At 41.2% G+C, this 15,119-nt stretch overlaps 1 protein-coding gene across 1 annotated transcript in view; it reads right to left on the reverse strand.

The window, feature by feature from the left end:
- SNX24 (sorting nexin 24) overlaps positions 1-15,119 on the reverse strand; it is a 160,588-nt gene that overhangs the window by 68,127 nt on the left and 77,342 nt on the right. The window contains exon 2 of the mRNA XM_060008958.1: positions 9,009-9,092. Coding sequence (XP_059864941.1) covers positions 9,009-9,092 — 84 coding nt within the window. The remainder of the gene's footprint in view (positions 1-9,008; positions 9,093-15,119) is intronic.

A 15,119-nucleotide genomic window follows, 5' to 3' on the forward strand; every position in this document is an offset into this window, starting at 1 on the left:
CCTGGAACATAGATATTACAGAATCGATACATCAACTTGGACTGCCTGCTTTTAGTTTTCTTGTAAATGTGAGAATTAGTTTTATTTTTTATTTTTTGCGGTACGCGGGCCTCTCACTTGTTGTGGCCTCTCCTGTTGTGGAACACAGGCTCCGGACGCACAGGCTCAGAGGCCATGGCTCACGTGCCCAGCCACTCCACGGCACGTGGGATCTTCCCGGACCGGGGCACGAACCCGTGTCCCCTGCATCAGCAGGCGGATTCTCAACCACTGCGCCACCAGGGAAGCCGCAATGTGAGAATTATTAATTTCTCACTTGTTTAAGGGACCTAGTCAAGTTTCTATTATATCCAACCAAAGATAATCCTGACACAGAGGAATCAATTGTTCCGTTTTGGTGATTTCAAGTCAGAGATGCCCAACAGGCAACCAAGTGGAGATAATTTGCAGGCAGTTGTATATGAGCCTGTAAACTGGGAGTGAGAATATCTAAGTGGTATTGAGAGCCACGGAACTAGAGGCCACGACATTGGGAGTTCGGTACAGATGGAGGAAAAGGTCTGTGAGGGGCATAATCCTGAGAAGCTCTCAAGATGCTGCCTCGTGGTGCACATGCCTATAAAATTCCTTCCCTTGGGTCTGGATAGGACCTGTGAATGTGGTGAGATAGTCACTCCTTTGACTGGGTTACATTACACAATGAGACAGGCAATCCCTTGATCAGGTCCCACTTTATGAAACCCAGTCCCAGCGGACTGCTGGCTTTGAAGAAGTGAGCTGTGTGTTATGACAAAGCCACATGGCTAGGACCTGAGGGTGGCCTCGAGGAGGGGAGAACCACCTCTGGCTAACCGTCACCAAGAAAACAGTGGACCTCAGTCCTATGACTGCAAGCAACTGAATTCTACCCAAATGAGGACATGACAACGTGAAGAGGACCCCGAGCCTCAGATGAGATCACAGTCTTGGCAACACCTGACTTCAGCCCGATGAGACTCTGAGCAGAGAAGCCAGCTAACCTGTGCCCTGACTCCTGACCCACGGGGACACTGAAGTAACACATTTGTGTGGTTAAAGCTGCTATAGTTGTGGCAATCTGTTACCCTGCAGGAGAAAACTAATACAAAGTCCACGGCCTGAGACATCCAACTCTGAGGGGCAGGGAAGAGAGGCAGGGCAAACAGTGAGGAGGCGGTGAAATGGTAAGTTGAGTCAGGGAAGTGTTTCTAGAAGGGGCATGATCAGACTGTGCAGAGCGATCCTGCAAAGTCAAAGACACTGGGTAAAGAAGAGCGGGAAGCGGGAAGGCAGAGGCTCCTCTTCCCAGGAATTATACTGAGAGAGGAGAGCAAGGGGGTGAACATGGGAGGGAAGCATGGGGTCAAAGATGAGTTCTATTTCGTTCAATGGGAAATACTATAATATATTAATTTATTGATGAGACTGATTCAGTATTGGGGGAGGGGAGAGAGAGAGAGAGAGGAGTAATTTATGATTATCTGTAAGGGAATAAATACATATCTCATCTCCACACTATTTGAGGTATTTCTCAAACAAGAACAAAGCCAGAAAATGCTAATTACTTGGAGGTAAAAGGCTTATTAAGTTTCACTTTAAACAAAAAGAAACTTCTTTAACACTACTGAACCACAACATTTCTTACATTTCAGAATAGAAAATCAACTCCATTATCTGTCCTTCTCTCCTTCTTATAAAAATTCTTGAAGATATAGTACTGAAAAGATTTTTCCTTTTTATTTATGTCAGGAGTACTGAGGAAGCCGATCATCATAGCTGCTGGGCTCGGTGACAGCGTTTGTAGGTGAGTAATGAAGGGCTCTGGATGAGGAGAGACAGACCCAAGACAGTATGTGTCCAGGAGGGCTCAGCTGCTTACAAGATAAATACCCCTCTGCCAGTCCATCCGATGATTAACTGCGTCCGGGCTGCGTCCAGCCAAATGGCCTTTCTGATCCCCACAGGCAGTGACCAGATTCCACGATACCACAAACACAATCCCCTCTGCCTGGCATGACCACTCCCCTCCCTTCTCATACTGTTAGAGGAGCTGACACAGAACTTACTCCGTAAAGACCTGCTGCATATACGTTGGTGATAGCAACCATTGTCCACCGAAAGGAACAGAAATACTTTCCCCAAGCACGTGAATAAAAAGATGAAAAAGGGAAAAAAGGTTAAGGAAAGACGTGGGGGACACTTGGGGGAGCATTCAATCTTTTATTCCATGTTGTCACCCTACCTCCTCAGGGTTCCCTTTAGAGACACTTCACGAGGTGCTGTACCCCTGGTTTAGCCCCATACAGCAGTTTTTTGGTTTTTCTGAAATGTGGACTTCGTTAAATTAAATATGAGAATGCAATAGTCTACTCAGGCCAAAAGTAGGCAGTCACAAGAACTCATTCATTTAGGAATGAACCAGCACCATATTTCCCTGAAACTTTTGTGAATACAAGGCTGGGCTGGAACTGACAGCTGGGAAGGCAATGCAGACTGGGCTCAGCAGTCTGCCATGCAGGGAAGGCTTTCCTCTCCACACCGGGGACTGGGGCCTCGGGACGGAAGCTGCTTTCCAGGACCCCCAATGACGGTGCAAGTTACCTGGCTGTAGCAGGGCGCAGCCTGTGGTGCAGGGCAGGGGGTCACAGAGAAAGCTCTTACCCTGTCACAGCCTGGGCCTGAGCCGTGAGGAGAGCAGCCTATAACTTTATTTTTTTTTGAAAATACCCTGCTGAGAGTGACCAGAGAAGAACAGGGTGGGGGTCTGTTCTGGTTTCAGTATGGTGGTGGTGTTTTCCCACCCTGTACTGGCAGAGCTACGAAACAGGGGCAAGTGTAACCTGGGGTTAGACTCACAGTGAACTAAACTCCCACAGTAGAAACTGTTCTTGCTGACCAAAGCATTCCTCCAGCAATTCATAAAAATGCATAATATTCTCCAAATAGCCCATTTGCCAAATACTTATTTAACGCCTAATAAGTGCCCAACACTAACAGACAGTGAGGAAGGTACAAAAAATAAGACATGGTCCCTACTTTATTTATTTATTTCCTTCTAGTTTTATTGAGATATAAGTGACATACAGCACTGCGTAAGTTTAAGGTGTGCAGCGTAACGATTTTACTTACATACATCATGAAACGATTGCCGCAGTAAGTTTAATGAATATCCATTGTCTCGTCTATAGATACAAAATTAAAGAAAAAGAAAAAAATCTTTTTCCTTGTGATGAGAACTCTTAGGATTTACTCTCTTAACTTTCATATATAATGTACGGCAGTGTTGATTATATTTATCATGTTGTACATTATATCCCTAGTACTTATTTATCTTATAACTGTAAGTTTGTGTCTTTTAACTGCCTTTATTCAATTCCACCTCCCTCTACCCCCCCCGACTCTGGTAACCACAAATTTGATCTCTTTTTCTATGAGTTTGTTTGTTTTTGAAGTGTAATTGACCTACAACACTATGTTAGTTCCTGGCAGTGACTTGATATTTCTATACAATACAAAATGATCACCAGGATAAGTCTAGTTAAGGACATCGTCCCTAGTTTTTTAAAATATATCTTCTAGTTAGACAAAGCTTAGGGATAACTGAGTTTTAATTATCTCAGACGTTTTAAATTTAAGTAGAAACCTCCTAAATGGAAAAGGAGTTCCAAGAACAAAGAGATGAAGGAATAAAAGAAAATCACTTGAAAGAAGAACCTGAAACGTTTTAGTTTTGTTTGAATAGATGAGAACACAGAGGGAAGGACATTCAGCATGGCAAAGACAGAGAGGCAGTGATTTTCATATACTGGGGTGACAGGGAAGACTGGCTTGGCTGCCACTAACTTTTTCTTGGGAGAAGCAGTGAGAAACTAAGGCTGGCCAGTAAAGGGGTTTGTGGTAGACAAAATCATGGTCCTCCCAAAGATGTCAACATCGTCAGCCTTGGAACCTGTGAACACACTGCCTTACAGGTGTGATTAAATCAAGTATCTTGAAATGGGAAGATTATCCTGGATTATCCAGGTAGGCCCAATGTAATCTCAAGGCGGAGGCAGAGGTGACCAAGTCAGAGAGAAGAGATGTGATGACAGGAGATGTGACGATGGAAATAGAAGTTGGAGTGATGTGGTTGCTGGCTCTGAAGACAAAAGAAGGTGATGAGCCAAGAAAGGTGGCAGCCTCTAGAAGCTGGAAAAGGCAAGGAAACTGATTCTCTCCTAAAGCCCCCCAGAAGGAACATAGTCCTGCCGACACGTTTAGAGTAAGATTACAAATGTGTGTTGTCTTAAGCCACTAAGTCTGTGATGATTTGTTACAACAGTAATAGAAAACTAATGCACAGTTTAAGACTATTGGTCTCAAAAGTCAATGTCCATGATTTGGTAGATAATACAGACACATTTCAAGGTTTTTGACCAATAAAATGAAGATGAAAATAGTGCTCTAGGAAAATTGCCTGCAGCGGAGGATGAATAAGAAGACAAGGATGAGAAACAGTTAAAGAAATACTTACATAAAGTAGCAAGACTCTAGATTGAGATGGTAGGAGTACAAAATGAAAAATTAAATGGTGCTTATTACAGAAGTTTGGAAGAATGAATCAACAGGACTTGCTGACACCCTGGAAGTGAAAGATAAGAGAAAGGTAGGAAAGACTTCCAAGGTCTCACACCTTGTGGCTTCAGTGTGTGATGCAGGGGGAGGTAGGGAGGGTTGTGTCTAAGAGATGCCTTTAAAAATATAACGACACAAATAGGAATTCTCAAACTTCAACAGGCATTAAGATCACCTGGGATGCTGATTTAACAGGCAGATTACTGGGCTCTATCACAAAGATTCTGATTCAGCATGCCTGGTGGTGCCCAGGAATCTGCAATTTAATAAATACTGTTCGGCTTCAGGTCACCCAAAGTTCACACTTCAAAAAGTACCAATCTAGAAAAACTAAAAGAAAGTGAAATCGAATACTTCCAGAGCTCTGGAAGAAAAACTAATCTTACACATAGTCTGAAAGGGTGAAACTGACATATTAGAGACCATAAAAAGGTAAAACTTTTGCAAATTAAAATAAATATCATAGCCAAAATTTAAAAAGTCCATGGTGAAAAACAGCTTCATCAAGCGGCTAGTATTTTATTAATAGGCCATGCAAACTAATGATCAAAACAGAGACCCTAGCAGAAAAATGGGACAGCACATAAAGAGAATTCCAAATAGAGGGGCTACAATCATAAGCTTAAGAAATACCAATGAAAACAGCAAAAAGGCCACATATATCGCTTGCTAAATACATATCATTGGGGGGGGTAGTATGCAAAGCTGGTGAGATACTTTCATGCTTGCTGGTTGCATTACAAATCTGCTACAACCATTTTGGAAAAAAGTAATTTGGTAATATATAACTGGAGCTGTAAAAATATCTATACTCTTTAACAGAGAATGCTTCTTTTGTAATCTAGCTTAAAGGAAACAGTCTTGAAAATGGAAAAAAAAAGTTATATGTAATGAAGGCTATCAATCATTAGAAGTTGGCCATGCAATGCACACGATTTCGTTTAGTCTGGAAAACAGTCTTGTGAAGTTAGCACATTCACTGTTCCCATATTAAAACGGGGGAACCGGAGGCACAGAAAGATCACTCAACTTGCTCCACGGACTTAAGAGGTAAAGGCAGGCTCAGGAACATTCTGCTGCCAGAGCTTCCACACTTAACTTCTATACCATAATTATCACCATGAAGGAACCCCACTAGCACAGCGGCATTTGTTCCATTAAAAGATGCAAGTGGGCTTCCCTGGCGGCGCAGTGGTTGAGAGTCCGCCTGCCGATGCAGGGGACGCGGGTTTGTGTCCCGGTCCAGGAGGATCCCACATGCCGCGGAGCGGCTGGGCCCGTGAGCCATGGCCGCTGAGCCTGCGCGTCCGGAGCCTGTGCTCCGCAACGGGAGAGGCCACAACAGTGAGAGGCCCACGTAACGCAAAAAAAAAAAAAAAAGCAAGAAAAGGAGGAAAACAGCAATTGTATTAGCATAGCAGAAATATATGCTGGTAACAAGGAGTTATTTCTCCTGTCCCCAAACTTTCTGCAGGATTTAGCTTTATAATCTAAAAAACTAAACTTACTTGAGGGGATGAAAATAAAGCATATAGGGGAAAAAAAAACTCTTGAATTTTTCCAAAAATTAGAAAGGAATCCTAAGAAAAGTGTAGAGGATGAGAATATTGTTTTCATACTTTAATATCAAAAATTATAAAAGTCTGGGAGAAGTAGTAATCATTAAGAACTTCAACCAACCAGATGAACTGCCAAATGGGTAATGGTTTTAGTTTCTGCCTCAAAATGAGCCTGACAAGCCAGGAGGCATTTTTGTGTGTTTGTGGTATATGGAGATGAGCCATGCAACTACTATTCTAAAGGTACAAAGCACTTATTAATAGTTCCTACATGATTTTAGAATTAACTTGGGGACAGTGACTAAAAACTTTAACAAGTGTAATGTAAAGTGTAAGGGAAAACAGGACACTGACAACAGAGCAAATGGCATCCACTGCAGAAATAACTGAATATTCAAAAAAATTAAACAGGAATAGATTTAACTTGAATTTAAAGGGAAGGTATTTCATGTAAAAACAGAACATTCAAAGCACATCACAAAATTCAAATATGGAAACTAGGGTACCAAAATTGTAATAAAAGGATAAAGTTGTAGAAGGTGGCAGCAGTAATCACTAAAGCTTGTATATTCTGATTAATTTTTTTGCCCATTTCAATCCTCCTTAACACACAACTTTACAGTCAAGATTACAGATTTATGTTTATTTTTACACCCTGCCATTATTTGTACTTAATTGTCTTTTATAATAAGTTACCTTTTCATCAAATCTAATACAATTATCAAATGGGACAAATAAAGGGGACTTCTAGCAGCCCCTTTCTGCTCTATAACACACAAGATTTAGTGTCTGCCAACTAAAACTCTGCCCCACAATGTTATTTTTTTCTCTAAGTCCCTGTAAGGATGTTTTAATGAGGCTGCCAAAAACATGCAAAATTGAGAGGTCTGAGAATTTCTACTCTCTTAATTCTAATAGACTTGATGATATAATTTTAAGAATAGCTAAAATTATTAACAGAATTGCAGAAGTTGAGAGAAGAGTCCTAGAAAATCTAGAAATCTTTTTTGACTGTGAGAATCTAAGAACTGCCTGTAATCACTGGGGAAAGGGTCCTCTTCTGCAGAAGAAAATAAATCGTACTGGAAAAGAGAGCAGAGTGAGTCACCCTCCACTCGTAAGAAGCATGGGCAGCCTCTTGCTCAGGGCGGGCCTAATTGGCAGTCACCCAGCTGTGCCTCGTGTGGAGTTGGTCCCCAAGTATCTGGTGGGGACAGCTGGGCTGTGTCGGGGTAATGGAGACCTGGCAGGTTAGGAAGGAGGCTTGCATGTGACAGGCTGCCTGGTCCAGACTCTGGCATCAGAGGCTGGGGAGGGGAGGAGTTCTGGTTTTAATCCCATTGTACAGACTTATTTCATGAGGTACCCAGCAGAAATCTCTCTAGAATCTGTTTCCTCGATAAACAAGTGAACAAAGCCAGAAATTCTTGAGAAGGACGTGAGACCCAGACCCCATGTTTGTTTCTCTTTGAGGCTCCGGGTTGAGGGGTAGGGCTTTTGTAAAGTCAGCTGGCAACACCCAGCCTAAATCTGTATTTCACCTGTGTTGCTTCTTTTGGAAGTAAACCTGGATGTAACACAATGTTAACTGAAAAATTCAAGGTAAATTATCCCTTGCCATCCTAATGGAAAAGTGTACAGATAACTGACAGCTCCTCTTCAAAAGAAAACAGAGGGATAGAGGCTCACTCACTTCTCAATATAACCTGTGAAAGTTTTTACTCAATACTCTATTCTCCTGACTACCAAAAAGTAAGAAATTTTAATTTTAGCTACAGAGTTTTTAATACAGAGTAATAAGCACACTATCACATCATTTATGCACTGACATTTTCCAGAAAATTTAAGCGGTCCTTAAGGAAGTTAAAAGAATAGATTCTTTCTGAACATACTTACTCAGTATCTTTCCACTAACTTCTTACCTAACAAAGTAACAAAAGTGAAGAAACTGAACCGTGCCATACATTTTATATATGTGTGTGTATAAATATATATTCATATATAGGAAGTGTATATATATATATATATATACACACACAGATATGAATATATATGTATACAAAAGAAAAAATGGTAAAACTGCATTAACTCATATGTGGTGATTTTCTAGGCAATTTCATGAGGTATTTCTAGTTATTAAGGTACTTTCATCACCTCAATACTAATTTATAACCTTCAAAACATTAAATTTTGCTAGAAAATAAAAATTATTCCCTCTTCTATTCTTTACTGACTATGTCTCCCAAAACTCAGCTATTCCTTTTGCCTTCTTGTTTCTTTTATCAAAGGCTTTTAATGAAAGAGATCTGAGAACTGAAACACCAGGCTTGTAGAGAGGCCTTTATAATTCAAAAGAAGCTATGATCCCCCTTTACATGATCCCCAAACAGTCCTTGAATACATGTGACATGTATATTTTTTTCCATGTATATGTAAGTATAAGTTGATTTTAACAAATTTCTTCCTGTAAAATGTTCTTTTTTTTTTTTCCTTTGTGTAAAACACATTAAGTGTATTTTATGGATAAAATAGGGTCTGGGTCTTATTCTTTCTGAGCCTACAATACCCAGCACAGTATAATATAAACAGCTTGCTGTCACACATCTATTTATGCAAAAGATCTTAACAGAAAACCCACCTACTCAGAAAGCACACCTTGAAAGGACGGAACAATTTATTTTAAATGGAAATTTACTTCGTGATAAAAGAAGTCAACCTGTTCCAAGAACTATTAAAGCTCTTAGGAACCACAGAAAGCAGGCTTAGTGCTACACCATCTGCCTTATAGAGAAAAGGGTGGGGGGGGGGCGAAGTTACCTTTTTGTGCAGGGCATGAAATTCGCTGTACCTTTTTTCAACAAAATGTTTTCTTCCATTCATTAGCACTTCTATCTTAAACACCTAAAAAAAAAATAAAAAAGATTAATTCCACCAGTTCCAAACCCTCAATTGTCTGATGTGGTAAGTTTGTGACCATGATATATTTCATCCCTTTAATTACAGTAGCTGATCTCCCAAAACCCAGAAGGCTCAGGAGACCCTGGCCCAACAGCACTGATTAATGAGCCCTGGAGCCAAATGCTCACTAACAAACGGCAGTATCCCCACAAACGTGTCTAAAAACAGTGGCAACTTAAATGCCTTAAAATGCTCCTTAACTTTTTAATCAGAGAACACTTCTCTCCTAAAATTACTTCACCAAATGCATATGATGGCATTGAAATACAAGTGCGATGCCAAAGCGACAGTCTGGCAAAAATCGCAGGCCCACAGCATTGCGTTATGGGTATTTCAATGCGGGCAGTGCTGTGTCATCTCTAAGACAATAATGCAAACAGTAGTGCCTTTTAGGTTAATTTCTTCCTAACCTGCATATTCATCTCGCCTCAGCTGGCTAATTCTGCTGTTTGCAAAACAGGGAAAATGTAGTAAAGGTTCATTTTCCCTGCGTGATACGAGTGACAGCTTGTGCTCCCACCTCCAGGAGGTTGAAAGGCCAGATGAAAAGGCTCTCTGGGTGCACTAATTAGTAGGCACTAACATGACACTTTCTTGATTCTTAGGTCAGTGGGTCAAGACGGGGAACAAGGGATGAGGAATATTATGAAATGCTCATGAGAACACGATGTTAAAGTGGGTGGGGGAAGGCTGCTTGACAGGAGCTGAAGAGAAGGTGCTCTGTTATTTCCTAGAGTTTGTCTTTGACTCCTGCTTTGCTGAGCGAGAGTTTGTCATCACCAAGATGAAGCGGAATTGTTCCATGACTTAGTAAGCCTGGGTTCCCATTTCAATTGCCCTTCTGAAGAAAACGAAACTAAAGTTGAGGTCATGTGACACTGAAGAGTGTTAAAAGCAGGCTTACTTTAGCCCTAAAAAGAGCTACTTAAAGTTAGAATATGAGATATGAGGTCACACACCTTCATTATGAAAATAGATCTCTATGGCTCTATATTTCTGCCTTATATGTAAATGTGACTTTTTTGGAAAGCCAGAAACTATATCATCAAACATAAAATGTGTTCATATTTTTGCACTCCTTCCAATTAGAAACAAAATCTTCTGTTCCATGACTCAGTTTAAGAAACCTGCTTTTATTAAAGTGGTAAATTTCTATCAATTTAATCAACTGTTTTTTTCCCCCAAGAAATCCCCCTAAAAAATACTTTGGTGAATTAGTGAAAATATTTTCTTCTAAAAACATATGCATATGCTTCAAACTCTCAGATATACATACATTATTTTTTAGAAAAAAATTTTGTTTACTAGTTCACTAAAGAAAATTATTCTTCTGCAAAGACCATTCAAAGCCAGGAATACAATGAGGAAAGCACCCTGAGAAACACCAACAAAAGAAACACAGCTTCAACTTGGGGGCTTGTTTAATAGCATACAGAGCCCTCTTTTTAGTGTCAGGTCCCAGATTTAAATCAGGACAATGTGGGAGCAATGAAAGTAGTTTCCAACTGCTGAGCTATGTGAAATAAAATGAAGTTACGTTTTGAGTCCAGTTACTTGAGGCTTCATCACAAAAACCATCACTTTAATTGGTACGTCTGCTGAAGAATCCACAGAAGGAGGAGAAAGTTGAAGACTCAGTAAGGTTCAACCTACTAGGTTGCCCCTCAGGTGCCCCCTCCTGAAAGCCACGGATAAGACACATTACACAGCAGCTGTCTCATGGAATGTCATCCCTTCTATCGACCAGACGGCTCCATTACCAAGGTCCACAGTTACTTTTCACAATCGCTAAATTCACTTTGGGTGCGGGGGTGGGGGGAAGTATTATAAATACGCACACGTGCACACATAGGGAAAAGTATGTGATAAATTTTAATTCTAATATTTTTATTATGTTGCCATTTTAAAAATGCACAATATACCTAATACTGTTAAGACTTTTTTCTTTTAAATTCTGGGAAAACACCTTGGAAAGGAAGTTGCTTAATCAGAATTTCCATGACAATATGAATGAAGCAAGAAATGGAGTCAGTTTAATAAATCTTATGTTCCTAAATTCCATACCAGACTTTTTTTTTAAATAGTTTCTGATACGTGTTTTCCCGGCTGCCAGGAAAACTCTCTTCTTTCTTGGCTTTCCTGGCAAGCTCCTAGTACTTGTTATCTACCTCTAAGGTGGGGGCAGCAAAGGATGATGTTTGGAAAACACGCAGCACAGTATCTGGCATTCATTCATTTAATTATTTAACAGATATTTACTAAGGGACTACAATGTGCCCAGGAGTTGTTCTAGGCTCTGAGGATTCAGCAGAGAAGAAAACAGAGAAGAGCCCAGTCTTCGTGTCTTCATGGAGCACACATCCTTTCTAGTGAGGAAGGCCAATCATAAACATATAAACAAATATGGTAAAGTCGAAACACAAAAAGTGCAGTGAAGAATACAGCAGAGGGGCTTCCCTGGTGGCGCAGTGGTTGAGAGTCCCCCTGCCGATGCAGGGGACACGGGTTCGTGCCCCGGTCCGGAAAGATCCCACATGCCGCGGAGCGGCTGGGCCCGTGAGCCATGGCTGCTGAGCCTGCGCGTCCGGAGCCTGTGCTCCGCAACGGGAGAGGCCACAACAGTGAGAGGCCCGCATACCGCAAAAAAAAAAAAAAAAAAAAAGAATACAGCAGAGTGATGAGACAGAGCTAGACAAGGGTGCTGTTTTAGACTGTGGTAAGAGGAGGCCTCTCTGAACAGAGGGGCAGTGAGAGGTACAAAATCTAGAGGGACACCAGGAGAACGTGTAATGAGAGTTGAATGTGGCTGCCTCTGGAATTTCAGACCGGGAGTGGGTGGACAAGGGCTATTTGTTTTTATCCTTTTTTTAATTTTTTTTTTTTAATTTAAGGTAGAGCCTAGAGCAGGGTGATATCCACTTCTGGCCAAGACAGAGTAACAGGGAGCAGTAACCCTCCCACTTGAAACAACTAAAAAACTGGACAAGTAGGTGGGGAAAGTGACTCTTAAGACATTGGACATGAGGAAATGAATGACAGTGAGAGATGGGAAACAAGCAGAGTGAGCCCTAAGGTTACCCCAGGCAGAGCCATGAGGCCTCCTGAGTCAAGGACAGGGAGGGGAGAGTGAGGGAAAGCCATAGCAATTCAAGTTCCCGGGGGAGAGTTTTGGAGAGGAGTGAGTTGCACACAAACGGAACTCCTGAGACCTGTCAGAGGTCTCCCTCCAGCATTCAGCTGAATCCTCAGCAGCACGTAAGACTGGGGAAACTACCCAAGGACAAGAAGAGATTAGAGAGAACAGCGCTCAGAGCTTAGACACCTGGGCACAGTGCCTGTTCCCAAAAGCCAGGGTAGAAAACCTCTTAATTCATGAAGTGTTCCTTAGAGAATTCAGAAGGGTCTTGTCTCAGGAGTGGAGCTAAAGTAACGTAGACTAAAAGCTCTTTTAGTCCAGAGCAACAAAGCTTAAAAGCAAGACCTGAAGAGAGCAAATTATTTCTGAGTAACGTAACCACATGCCAGAGCAAAGCTCAAGAATATTTTTAGGAATATAAAAATATTCAGCACCCAACAAGATAAAATGTACAAAGTCTAGCATCTAAGCAAAAAGAAGCAAGAAAATTCAACTCATAATGAAAAGAAAAAACAATCAATAGAAACTAATCCAGAAATGACACAGATGATGAAATTAGTAGACAAAAGCATTAAACTTGTTATAAGAAAATTTCTTATGTTCAAGAACCTAGAAGAGGGCCTCACTGGTGACACAGTGGTTGACAGTCCGCCTGCCAGTGCAGGGGACATGGGTTCAATCCCTGGTCTGGGAGGATCCCACATGCTGCAGAACAACTAAGCCCCGTTCGCTACAACTACTGAGCCTGTGCTCAAGTCACAACTACTGAGCCCACATGCTGCAACTACTGAAGCCCATATGCCTAGAGCCTGTGCTCTGTAACAAGAGAAGCTACCGCAATGAGAAACCTGCGCACCACAACGAAGAGGAGCCCCCACTCGCGGCAACTAGAGAAAGCCCGTGTGCAGCAACTAAGACCCGACACAGCCAAAAATAAATAAATAAATAAATTTAAAAAAAAAGAATCTAGAAGAAAGGTTGACTATGTTAACTGGAGATATGGAAGCTATAAAAAAGACTTAGACAACAGGTCTGGGTCCTATTGAGGAGATAAAAAATGTCTGTGATTAAAAAAAAACAAACACTGGATGGGATTAATAGTGGGTGAGACACACAGAAGAAAAGGTAAGTAAACTTAAAGACCTGGCAAGAGAAACTGTACAAAACAAAATAGAGGAGGAAAAAACTAAAAGGTAAATCAACAGAGCATCTGTGAACTATGGGATGACTTTAAACATCAAAATGCATGTGTAATTGGAGTCCTCACAGTAGAGGTGAGATGGGGGAGAGGGGCTGGGGAGAAAGACAAATATATTTGAAGAAATCTTGACCAAAATTTTCTCGATTTGATAGAAACTATAAACCCACAGATCCAAGAAGACCAACGGACCCAAGCTCAAGAAACATAAAATAAAAAGCAAAAATCCAAGGCAAATCAGAATCAGATTGTTTAAAACCATTCAGAAAAAGAAAAATCTGAGAAAGCGGCCAGAAAACAGAGACAATACATAGAAAAGGAAGAAAAATAAGTTTGAGAGTAAACTTTTCAAATATTTCTATAAATAACCAACCCTATAAGAGTGAGTCAATGCATATATACTTCAGTTATGTAAATATGTTCTATGTAAAGTAGCATGTACAAAATCAATGTACAATTTAATGTCAGTTAAATTTTTTTTTTTTTTTTTTTTTTTGCTGTACGCGGGCCTCTCACTGCTGTGGCCTCTCCCGTTGCGGAGCACAGGCTCCGGACGCGCAGGCTCAGCGGCCATGGCTCACGGGCCCAGCCGCTCCGCGGCATGTGGGATCCTCCCGACTGGGGCACGAACCCGTGTCCCCTGCATCGGCAGGGGGACTCTCAACCACCGTGCCACCAGGGAAGCCCCAGTTAAATTTTTAATTATTATTTTTAAAGTATTTAGGTAATTTTTCCCAAATGGTAACACCAGTAATAACAACAACAACAATAACAACAAAGACTTTTATAACACTTATATAAAGGCACTGCTCCAAGCTCCTTTACCATGAAAATCACTCATTTAATTGTCACAACAACCCCACATGGGATAGGTACTATTATCTCCATTTTACAGGTGAGGAAACTGAGGCATGGATTAAGTATCTTGCCCATGGTAGCTACTGATACATTTTGAACTCAGCAATTTGGTTCCTGAATCTGCTTCTTAATCACTGCACAATACTGATTCCCAATAAACAGAATCCCTTACATAGTCCTGTTCACTGGGGGAAACGAAACACGTGCAAGTGGGAGAAACGTTCTGGAGTGAGGACAATGCCTTCCATCCAGTCTCCTCCCAAGGTTCTGTCCTCTGGAGGGGCTTTGCAGGAACAGAGCACCCTGGGCACAGGGGTGGTGGCGGTCTTGGCATGAGTTCCTTACCCCTAACTATTTGGAGCCCATGCTCCTCTCAAGCAAACACTGATCTATATAAAAAGCATACAATTCTATAGAGTAGAAAAATACTTTTTATATTACCTTTTCTTGTCAGGATCTGTACCCATACCACCCCCTCAGTCTCCTTACACTGTGGTTCCAAATCTCAGCTTGTATGGCTTTTGCTAATTAAACTTAAAAGCTTTTGCACAGCAAAGAAAACCATAAACAAGACAAAAAGACAACCCTCAGAATGGGAGAAAATATTTGCAAATGAAACAAGAGACAAAGGATTAGCCTCCAAAATATACAAACAGCTCATGGAGCTCAATATCAAAAAAACAATCCAATTAAAAAATGGGCATAAGACCTAAATAGACATTTCACCAAGGAAGACATACATATGGCCAAGAGGCACATGAAAAGATGCTCAACATTA

Source organism: Delphinus delphis, chromosome 3 (assembly GCF_949987515.2).
Source record: "Delphinus delphis chromosome 3, mDelDel1.2, whole genome shotgun sequence".
NCBI lineage: Eukaryota > Metazoa > Chordata > Mammalia > Artiodactyla > Delphinidae > Delphinus > Delphinus delphis.